The sequence below is a fragment of the Bos indicus genome, chromosome 19 (assembly GCF_029378745.1).
Source record: "Bos indicus isolate NIAB-ARS_2022 breed Sahiwal x Tharparkar chromosome 19, NIAB-ARS_B.indTharparkar_mat_pri_1.0, whole genome shotgun sequence".
Classification (NCBI taxonomy): Eukaryota; Metazoa; Chordata; class Mammalia; order Artiodactyla; family Bovidae; genus Bos; species Bos indicus.
This window is the reverse complement of record NC_091778.1, coordinates 57,243,915-57,254,829: the sequence shown is the minus strand read 5'-3', so window position 1 is coordinate 57,254,829 and position 10,915 is coordinate 57,243,915. Positions and strand designations below refer to the sequence as shown.

The window sequence follows — 10,915 nt, the reverse complement described above, 5'->3', positions numbered from 1 at the left end:
CTATTTTTTTTTCATTGATCACTGAGTAAGGCTTTCTTATCTCTCCTTGCTATTCTTTGGAACTCTGCATTCAATGGGTATATCGTTCCTTTTCTCCTTTGCTTTTCGCTTCTCTTCTTTTCACAGCTATTTGTAAGGCTTCCTCGAACAGCCATTTTGCTTTTTTGCATTTCTTTTTCTTGGGAATGGTCCTGATCCCTGTCTCCTGTACCATGTCATGAACCTCCGTCCATAGTTCATCAGGCACTCTGTCTATCGGATCTAGTCCTTTAAGTCTGTTTCTCACTTCCACTGTGTAATCATAAGGGATTTGATTTAGGTCATACCTGAATGGTCTAGTGGTGTGAGGCAGGTAGGAGCTAAGTGGAGAACCCTCCAAGGAAAGGGCACAACCTGGAGCGTCAGCCTCCCCCACTGTGATTTTGGGTGGGGCTCCCAGTTGAGGAGAGGCCAGAGGTCAGCAGGGGCACAGGAGTCCGGTGGGGGCACTGAGATTTGTCATGTTTCAGAGGGGAAAAAATGTTGGATGATATCCTGCCTCAGTGCCATGTGAAGATGGGCGGTCTCCTCTCTTGTTGGTGGGAGTGTAAACTGGTCCAGCCTCCAAGGAGGAAAATTTGGAGCTCTCTGAGTTATACAAAATCACACACCCTATGGCCTCGCAATTCCACTTCTAGGAATTGATTCGGCCTGGACACAGAGGGAATCAATGTTGTCTGTAATTGAAGCAAAAGGTTAGATGAAGGCAGCCTCCATTTCAGTCGTAAAAGTCTGTTAACCTAAAATAATTTTAAGAGCCAATTATTTTACCAGCAAAGAATTACAACATGGGACAGCAATTAATGCCAACTACACACACCTCTGCAGGAAAGAAAACTTTTTATAAAGGAACCTCTTTTATAGAGGAAAAAGGGAAGTTGGGAGAGGCTGTTATAAACAAAAAGTCCATAGGAGGAAATTGGGAGTTTGAAGTATAGCAGCTTTTCATTGGCTTAGTTTGACAGTTTCTCATTGGCTGCGCTATTGCCAGGCAAGGGGAAAAACTTTCTTCCTCCAGCTGGCAGCAGTAAAGTTCTGTCACTTCCTGCCTGAGGTCCAAAGTACATTTTTTCTCTTGGGATCTATACCGAGGTGAACTGGTTAAGTGTATAAGGACTCCCCCTTCTGGCCGCTGGCCTCCATTTAGTGAGTGTTTCCTTTATTAATTTTCACACTATCAATAAAGAATTGGTTGAACTCTGGCACATTCATTTGCTGGAATATTACGAAGTTGTAAAAAAAAAGATTTTTACTATTATGAAATCTCCAAGTTAATCTGTTAGAATGAAGCACCATGAGCTAGAAAAGCTTCCACCTGTTCTCAAAGGGAAAAATAATACTTGCTTTTCTCTGCCTGGATAGCTCTGGAAGGAAATACAAGAAATGGGTAACCTCAGGGGACAATGAATAGCTGTGGGTCAGGAATGGGAAACTTTCATCTTCCGGACTACCTGTTCAAAAAAATTAAATATTAGAGCAACACACACATCTGGGTGCTCAGGAATTTAGTGGGGTCTGGTTATGTTCCATGACTAAGAAACATTTACTTACTTCACGCCAGTCCAAGGTGTACATTTATGTTTTATGCAGTTTTCTTTAAATCATATTTCACAATCTAGAACAACAACAAAACTAACAACCCTCACTGGGTTCTGGCCGTGCACCGAGGTCAGCCTGGTTCCAGCCTCCAAGGGGCTAAGGGAGGAGGGTGGGTCCCCTAGAGCCCCCCAGGACGAGGAGGATGACCCAAACAGGTTCTTTTGGCACCCGCCCCCACCCCCTGATGCCAAAGTAGTGAGGCAAGAGCAGAGGGCAGGCCCCCTCGATCTGGCCCAGTGCCAGGCTGGCCAGGCTGGCAGCAACTCAGGGCAGCAGGGTTGCCCTGTCCACGGCCTTTGTCCGCACCTGCAGCTCTTCTTTCCTGATTGGCCTCCTCTCTATTGTTGGCGGAGGAGGTCAGGACCGGCAGCCACCTGCATTATTGATGCCCTCTGGTAAGGCGGGAGATGTGGGGGGCGGGTAGATGGAGCCTGTAGCCCCCATTAGCGCAGAGCCCGTGTGGTGTGCTGCTGAGGGCACGTCTGCGGGCAGCCGGCTCCTGAGGCGAGAAGAGGAGACAGACACCAGGAAGCCATGGGCAGGAGCGAGGGCAAAGCGCCCCAGCGCCCGGAGGGACCCGGGAGGCCCCCCTCGGGGGAGCAGGAATCTGGGTCTGCCAGCACAGACAGCGTGCCCAGCCGGGAACACCGAAAGGGCCACCATAAGGCCCACAGGGAGCCCAGCGCCAGGCGAGGCCAGGAGCCCCCCGGTGCCCACAGGAAGCCCACTGTAGGGAAGAACAGGGACTACAGACAAGCAGAGGCAGGGCTGCCGCCAGACGCCAAGGGGAGAGGAGGCAGCGGGCATGCCCGTGGGGGATGCCGGGCTAAGGAGAGGGGCAAGCGGGGGGACGGCCACGGGGGGCACCTGGAGGAGAAGGGTCTCCAAGGAGGAGGAAGGACACGCGAGCACGACCGCGGCAGAAGGAGAGGAAAACAACGGGGACGCTCGGCTCAGCGGGGCCGCCAAGAGACACGGAGCCTCAACGGGGACACATCGGGGGGAGACAGGGCCAGCTCCTGCCTGGACAGCGAAGCCCACGAGGCCCAGGAGAGCCACAGCCAAGGTGGTGGGACCCCAGAGCGGAGGCCCAACTTGGAGCAAACGGACATGGGCTCGGGGGGCACTCAAACCAGCGCAGACTCAGCGCTGGAGGCGCCAGGAGCTCCCCAGAACAGCGACAGCCCAAGCTGCAGCGACGGCAGAGGCAGTGACAAGCCCCCCTCGCAGCCCCAGAGCCCAGAAGGATCGTCGGGGGCGAGGACCCAGGGAGAGACCGAGGATTCCGGGACAGACCCAGACTCGAGTCAGGAGGGGGCCGGGCCGTGCCGGAGCCCAGGAGCAGCCCCAGGAACGACCCGCGGGGCCCCTGAGGCCAGCGAGGCTGACCCGAACAGAAAAGCCGCAGCTTCCAGCCCCCTCGAGGGCAGCCCCGCCTGCATCCCCCGGAGCTCGTGGGGTTCTCAGGACCCCAGGCAGGGCGGGGATGCAAGAGACGATGGGGTGCAGCCCGAAGCTGAGCCGAGGGGCGCCCCGCCCGAAAGAGCCGAGGTCTCGACCGCTCGGGGTCAGCGCCGCCAGATTGGAAAGGTGATGGGGAAGGCGCACGAGGCGGTGGGCGTGAGCAACGAGGGGTCTGGGGGAGACGGGCCGCGGGCCCCAGCGCCGCTGGCCGCCCTAGTGGCGCTCCGCAGGCTCCGCGCGAGGCCCCCGCCGGACCCCGCTCCCCAGGCCGCCGGGCCCCGCCGCGGCAGCCTCAAGGACCGGCTCGTGCGCGTAGCGCGGGCCCTGGGGCTCCTGCGGTGGCTGCGGCTGCGGCTCCAGCGGCGCGCGGGCGGCGCGCGGGGCCCCGGGACCAGCGAGGGGACGAGCCGCGGGCAGGGGCCGCGCCGCCGCCGTCTAGCGCTGAGCCTGGCGGGCGTCGCGGGGCTGTGGGGGCGACCAAGGCCTCCCCCTGGCGGCGGCCCGAGTTCCCCGCAGGTTGCAGAAAGCCCAGCTCACGACCCATCGGAGGACGAGGACCCGACTCCAGATCCCAAGTTCGCCGTTGTGTTCCCCAGGAGCTCAGAGGAAGGGTCCGCGGACGCCCCCGCCGGGGAGGGGCGCGATTGGTCCTGTGCTGGGGCGTCTGCGGACAGTGCAGGGCGCAGGGCCAGTGTAGAAGGGGTGGCGGAGTCCCCCCGCGGCTCTCTCGGCCCGAATCCCCACGAAGAGCCCCCAGTCGACGAGAGCGGCTCCAGCAGCGAAGCGGAGCCCGAGACCTTGGGAGCCGCGGCTCCGGTGCATTGGGCAGAGGGCTCGGACCCTCACAAGGACCCCAGGCTTGGCACCGAAGCACTGCTGCCCCGACTCACCTTGGAGACCCGCCGGCTGCCGGAGGGAAGCCCCGGCCCCCGCGGGTCCTTGAGGGATCGGTGGGAGCCAGAGGACGAGGTGGAGGAGGCGCTGGAGAGGGACCTGGAGCTGAGTCTCGTGCCCGGCCCGGAGGAGCCTCCTTTTCCCAGCGGCGCCGACGGCTGGACCGTGGGGGAAGGCCTGGAAGACACCGAGGACCTGGCCCGGCTGCGGTGAGTGGGCGCGGCCCCAAACCTGCCCTGCCTGGGTCACACCTTCTCCTGTTCCACCCTACCTCCGATTTTTATGGAGGGTCTCCTTCGAAGGGGTTTTGTCATACAGGGTCGTCAGGCTGGAAGGGGCAGGAGAGGGGTGAGAATTCAGATGCCCTTTTTTTCTCTAATTGGCACAAAGCTTCCTTCTGGCTCAGCAGCCTAGTCCTGCCTGTAGCCCCCACGGTAGGATCTCTTGTTCAGGAGGGGCGAGTCGGGGGAGGGCTGTGTTATGGACAGGCTTGGAGAGGCTGCGGGACTTGGTGGAGGTGTCTCTGCAGCCAGCTAACCCAGGACCTCTTTCTGCTCCCAACTCCCCTCTCCTCCACCCCACGGCCCTGCAGGCCAGTGTGCGACAGCTCCGTGCTGCTGTGTCTGAAGAAGAGGTTTCACCTGGGCCGAATCTACGTAAGGGGGACCCAGGAGGGGGTGGTGGTCTGGAATTCCTTTTCCCCTGGGGTCAGAGGGCCCTCTGGGCACACACACCCCAGAGTGTCCCCCTCCATCCTCCCTAGGCTGGGTGCTGAACCCTGCTCCCTCCACATTCTGATGAGAGCTTTCACTGTCTTCCTAGACCTTCGGGGGGCCCCTCCTGCTCGCTCTGAACCCCCGCCGGGCCCTGCCTCTCTATGCACCTGAGGTCCTGGCCAGCTACCACCCTGGGAAGACCCCCAACACCACCCCGTATGTGAACTTGCCCCACTAAGCACCCACCGGGTGGCTACCTCAGCATGTCACACTGACTGAGGTCAAGGGAACTGTGAGCAGGACCTGGCGTCGCTGGTAACCTTCTCTCTCATCTGCTTCCACTCTCCTCCCCCAGACACATCTTTGCCGTTGTGGCATCGGCGTATAGCCTGTCTGAAAGCACTGGGCAGGCCACCTGCATCCTTCTGGGGTGAGTAGTGGCTGAGCCCTCAGGCCACGCTGAGGGCTGGGAGGAGGGCGATGTGAGGTCCGTATTTGAAATTGCCTGTCTGGTCCACTGCTGGGCAGCAGCTCTGGCCTAGCTAAGACAGTGCCCTTGGGGACTTTTTTTCTGTTTGGCCTCCTTGCCCTGGATCTATGTTTCTGTATTTCTGGGAGCCTCCCTTAGGGTGGGAATCACTTCCAGGTGGGCACATCCCTGCTTTGGGGCTCATTTAGGGGTCACCTTATGTGCCCCTTCCTGGAGGCCCTGCCAGCCCTTCTCTCCTGCAGTGGGCACAGCGGCTCTGGGAAGACAGAGGCAGCCAAAAAGATGGTGCAGTTCCTACACAGCCTGGAGTGGGAGCAAAGGGAGAGAGGGTGTCGGGTGAGGGGCAGCTCGCCATGCCCAGGGGTCCAAGAGGGACCTTCCCACTCCTCTGGGCCAGGAGAGTGGTCTTCAGGCCTCTGGCTTCTCCTCGGAGGCAGCCCCAGGCATGGCCTACTGCGGGGCAGGGTGGGCTGGGGAGACCGACCCCTCTGTGGGCCGACAGAGCCCCCACGTACTGTCCTCGTCTGGGATGCCTCATTCGGGGCTGCTGCGCCCAGAGATACTTGAATGTCCCCCCCACCCACCCAGCTGGACACCGTGCTGCCCCTGCTCAGCAGTTTTGGCCATGCCAAGACAGTCCTCAACGCCAATGCCAGCCGCTTCGGCCAGGTCCTGGGCCTCTGCCTGCAGCAGTGAGTGACGGGGGTCCAGGTGGGCAGGGGCACCCACGGCCAGTTCCCCAGATTGGGAACCCGAGACTGCCACCCTTGGGTCCAGCCCTCGGTGGGCCCTGGGCCGCGTGTACCCTGGGCACCCTCACCGTGTCCTGTGCCCACAGTGGGGTCGTCGTAGGTGCTTCTGTGTCACATCACCTGCTCGAGACCTCGAGGGTGGTGTTTCAGGTACGACCCCGGCCCGCTGCTCCCAGCGCAGGGGAGAGGGAGGCGCTGTGACCCCTCGTTCCCCTGGCCTGCCTTCCCCCGGGGGCTTGTCCTTGCTCCCCGGGGCACAAGACCCGGCTGCCGCTCCCCCTAAGCCAGTCCTTCTCCCCCGAGGCCCAGGCTGAGCGGAGCTTCCATGTTTTTTATGAGCTGCTGGCGGGGCTGGACCCCGTGGAACGAGAGCAGCTCTCCCTGCAGGGGCCAGAGACCTACTACTACCTCAACCAGGTGAGGGGAGGCGCTCCCCAGTGCCGGGCGACAGGGCCTGCCCAGGGAGGGGTCCCCACTCAGGGTCTAGGCGAGGGAGGCTGAGGGAGGCTCAGCAGGCCCCTCACCCCGAGCTCTGCTGTGCTTGGCAGGGCCGCGCCTGCAGGCTCCAGGACAAGGACGATGCCCAGGACTTCACAGGACTGGTGAGGGCCCTGCAGGCGCTGGGCTTGTACACCGAGGAGCTGACCGCCGTCTGGGCTGTGCTGGCCTCCGTCCTGCAGCTGGGCAACATCTGCTTCTCCTCGTCAGAGGTGAGCTTCCGTGGAGGTGCTGGTTTGGTGGTTTGGCTCATCTGCATCACCGGTGGTAACCTCAGAGTGCAGGAGGCCACCCGCAGGGCCTCACTGCTGTCTCGGAAAGTGGATGGATTTCCATCTTTTTTTTTTAATAAATTTATTCATTTTAATTGGAGGCTAATTACTTTACAGTATTGTAGTGGTTTTGGATTTCCATCTTATAAACAAGAAAACTGAGACTAGGGTCTTCTGCCTCTATACTAATCCCATCCCACTAAGGCCCCACCCTAAGACGGGCGCTTGGTGTTAACTGAGCGGCTATGATGTACCTGGGACTTCACGTGTGTGTGTGTGTGTATTTGGGTGGGGGGTCTACACTGAGCACTTTGCATGATCTTAGTTCCCCAACCAGGGATCAAACTTATACCCTCAGCAGTGACAGAGCAGAGTCCTCACCACTGGACCATCAGGGAATTCCCTACATAGAGTTTCTTTTTTTTTAATATTTATTTGGTTGCACCAGCTTTTAGTTATGGCATGAGGGATCTAGTTCCCTGACCAGGGATCAAACCTAGGCCCCTTGCGTTGGGAGCATGGAGTCTAAGCCACTGGACCACCAGGGAAGTCCATTTAGTGCTCCTGAGAACACCGTCATATAAAGCTTATTATTTCCCCTCTAACGACAAGACAGTGGAGGCTCAGAGAGAGGAAGAGACTGGTCGGGGCCACCAGCTAGCACAGAGGTAAAGTCGGATTCACACTCAGGCTCTCAGAGTCCAGAGCTAGCCACCCCCCGCCCACCCAGGTCTACCTCTGGGTCACGGGCACCTTTCCGGTCTGAGCGTGGCGCTGCCCCCGTCCATGGGAAGCAGCCAGTCCACAAGCAGAGTGCTCCTTCCTCCCTCCCGCCTCCGTCCAGAGGGAGTTCCAGGAGGTGGCCGCCGTGTCCAGCTGGGCCGAGATCCATGCTGCAGCCCGGCTGCTGCAGGTGCCGCCCGAGCGCCTGGAGGGAGCAGTCACCCGGAGGGTCACGGTGAGCTTGGGGGTCCTGAGCAAGGGGGCCTGAGCAGACCACCCAAAGGCTTGGGGAGCCCTGGGGTGGGCCTTGGGCCTGGCACACCAGCTGCACATTCTCTGCCCTCAGGAGACGCCCTATGGCCAGGTCTCGAGATCCCTGCCCGTGGAAAGCGCCATCGATGCCAGGTAGCCCTGGGGACATGAGAGAGCTGGGAGTGGGCCTGGCCCCTGCTGCACGGGGCTCACTCACCGTGCCCCCAGGGACACCCTGGCCAAGGCCCTGTATGCACGGCTCTTCACCTGGCTTCTGAGGATGGCCAACGCGCGGCTGGCATCCCCTGTGGAGGCAGGCAGCACGGTTACCATCACTGTCATCGATGTCTACGGCTTTGAGGTCACCCTGAGGGTGGGGCCCAGAAAGGGGTGTCCACCTCATCCTGGATATTCCTGGGGACTCCAGCAGCTCTTCTGTGGGGCACACTCATGCACTGCTTGCCTCTCTGACCGTAAGATGGTCCATGAAACACTGCAGGCTCCGTAGGTGCAGCCGTCTGCCCCGTCCAGTCATGATATCACCTCTGGAGAGTCCTAGCTGCTTGGCCTTGTTGCAGAGTCTCATGGAGCCTTGAGGTGGTGAAAGACCCCAGGATTGGTCAGCCTCACTTCCTGTGTCCAACAGGCGGGGGGAGAAGGGGACTCCCACAAATCACCCTGAGTTTCCATAAGCTCGTCACCCCTTCCCAGAATATCCGGCCCCCTCAGGCCAGGGAGGAGGGATGAGATGGGCACCGGTCACTGTCCTCTGCTCTTGCCTCCTCTCCACAGCACCTGTATGTGTTTATGTATATTCATATGCACATTTGTGTGTATTTTAGAGCATGTACAAAACTCTGTACAAAGCTGCATGAAGCAGGGGCTCTGCTAGGCTTGCTGGTCAAGTGTTGGGGGCACAGAGGAAGGAGCCTGGAATTCTAACAGGAGGACTCCTGGAAGGCTTCTTGGGAGCAGCAGCCTGGAACTCTGCTTATGAGAATGTGGCATTCGGATGGTCCCTGAGCTAGGCTGTAGGAAAAGGTGCCTTCCAGACCACAGGATGGCTGTGATCAGAGGCCCGAAGGCTCACAGCAGTGCTGAGGCAGAAGGCAGGGGGACAGCTTGCTGGAGGGGAGGCCCAACTGGGGCTGGGGCAGCACTGAGGCGGCCGCGCACTGGGCCAGGGTCTTTGGACTTGACCCTGGAGGTGGCAGCATCAGCCCTGGGGCAGCATCCTGCCTGGTGCTGGGAGAATGTGGGCAGCGGTGGGAGTGGGGAGAAGGGCACCAGGCCTGTGTGCTGGCCCCCCTAGCTGCCCTGGCCCCCCCACCTCATGTGGGTGCCCACCTCACTGCTCACGTGCCCCCAGGCCCTGCGGGTCAACGGTCTGGAGCAGCTGTACAACAACCTGGGCAGCGAGCGCCTGCAGCTGTGGTGCAATCGACTGCTGCTGGCCCAGGAGGAGGTATGGGACTGGGCTTGGAGGAGGCCGGGGATGCCCAGCTGTTTCCTAGAACAGAGGCCATTCCTGGGGGAGAGAGAGCACTGCACTGAGAGCCCTGCCCCAGAGCCCCCTTGCTGTAGGCCGTCTCAGTCTTCCGAGCCTCAGTTTACTCATCTGTATAATGGGAGGGTCAGCCCTACTCTGGCTCAGATGAGGCCCCCCATGGACACGGGTGATCTCCACAAACCAAGTGCTGGCTGTTCCCAGGAGGAGTGTCGGAGGGAGTTGCTACCCTGGGTGCCCATCCCGCAGGCTCCACAGGAGTCCTGCCTGGACTTCCTGGTAGACCAGCCACACAGCCTCCTGAGTATCCTGGATGCCCAGACATGGCTGTCCCAGGTGAGCCCTTCATGTTGGGGGACAAGGAGTGGGGGGTGCCTGGTGACCAAGCCAGAGCCAGCAGTGCCTCTCAGGGGAGAAATGAAGTCTGAGGTCCTGGGACCTTGCCCGCAGGCCCTCAGCACAGCTTGGGAAGGCAGTGGCCACACTGGGTTCATATCTCTAGTCTCTGGATAACCCTGAGTGAAATGCTGACCTCTCTGAGAGTCCTCGCTGCAGGAGGGGGACCATCGTGCCTGAGGGGCCAGGTGGTGCAGACTCTGCAGGCTGCGCGAGAGGCTTGGGGGTTCATCAGGAGTCTTTGTTATAAGTTCTTAAACTCCATAAAAATAGCCTCTTACTGGATGACTTTTTTATATGTGAATCTTTAAAAAAAAAACACATCCCATCTATTTAATGTTTCATTTAAATGTACTGTATCCTTCCCCCTTTTTTATTTTCTTGGCCACATTACACGGCATGTGGGATCCTACTTCTCTGACCAGGGATCAAACCCACACTCCTGGCATTGGAAGCACAGGCTCTTAACCACTGGCCTGCCAGGGAAGTCCCTGGATGGGTTCTTAAAAGTATCTTTGAAAAACTTGCTCAGAAACACCTGTAACTGTGAGACCAGACTCCCAGGAGTCATTGCCAAAACTGCCTTCAAATCCCCCAGACCCGTTTGTTTTAAATAATTTTATCAAACGTCTCTAAGCTGCCAAATCTTATTGACTGAGGTGTGCAAGTCTTCCGTGTTTTTTCTTGATCGTTCAAAATAGTCCCTGGGAAAGAGGTCGTGCCCTTTATAAAGACTCAGATATGGAGCGACCTCCTAAAAAAGCTCGGAGACCAAACTGAAGCTCACTGTGTGTTCAGTGCTGTGGTTTTGTGGGGCAGGGGAGAGAGGCACAGCCCCGCCAGGGGAGCCACACCTGCAGAGGCCTGAGCATCTCTTCCTTTCATCAGGCCACGGACCACACCTTCCTGCAGAAGTGCCATTATCACCATGGCGACCACCCGCGCTACACCAAGCCGCAGCTGCCCCTTCCCATCTTCACCGTGCGACATTATGCCGGGCCTGTCACCTACCAGGTATCGGGTGAGGGCAGAGTGACCCTGGGGAGTCACCTGACGGGTGAGCGGGGTAAGTGTGGGGAGGCATCTTCCAAGGCTTTAACCATCTCTCTCTGCCTGGGCCCCTCTGCCTCACCTAGGGCATGATCACTGAGCTCTGGGCAAGCATTGTGGGATGGGAGAGTCAAGGTCTTGGGACCCTCCAGACCCAGAGGGGCAGAGCGTATGCATGGGACCTGGCTCTGATGACCTCAGGGAGTCTGCTTCTCCTTCTGCGCCTCCATTGTCCTCATCTGTAAAATGGGAAGGGGAACCTG

The 10,915-nt window shown here is 59.1% G+C and overlaps 1 protein-coding gene across 1 annotated transcript in view; it reads left to right on the top strand.

Moving 5' to 3' along the window:
• The first annotated feature begins 1,828 nt into the window (after positions 1-1,828).
• The window catches only part of MYO15B (myosin XVB), a 30,183-nt gene continuing 21,096 nt past the window's right edge, over positions 1,829-10,915 (top strand). The window contains exons 1-15 of the mRNA XM_070774459.1: positions 1,829-4,205; positions 4,589-4,652; positions 4,819-4,928; positions 5,068-5,142; positions 5,445-5,538; positions 5,791-5,894; positions 6,041-6,104; positions 6,258-6,371; positions 6,503-6,664; positions 7,569-7,682; positions 7,794-7,852; positions 7,928-8,060; positions 9,069-9,164; positions 9,411-9,542; positions 10,491-10,616. Coding sequence (XP_070630560.1) covers positions 2,173-4,205; positions 4,589-4,652; positions 4,819-4,928; positions 5,068-5,142; positions 5,445-5,538; positions 5,791-5,894; positions 6,041-6,104; positions 6,258-6,371; positions 6,503-6,664; positions 7,569-7,682; positions 7,794-7,852; positions 7,928-8,060; positions 9,069-9,164; positions 9,411-9,542; positions 10,491-10,616 — 3,480 coding nt within the window. The 5' untranslated portion in view covers positions 1,829-2,172. The remainder of the gene's footprint in view (positions 4,206-4,588; positions 4,653-4,818; positions 4,929-5,067; positions 5,143-5,444; positions 5,539-5,790; positions 5,895-6,040; positions 6,105-6,257; positions 6,372-6,502; positions 6,665-7,568; positions 7,683-7,793; positions 7,853-7,927; positions 8,061-9,068; positions 9,165-9,410; positions 9,543-10,490; positions 10,617-10,915) is intronic.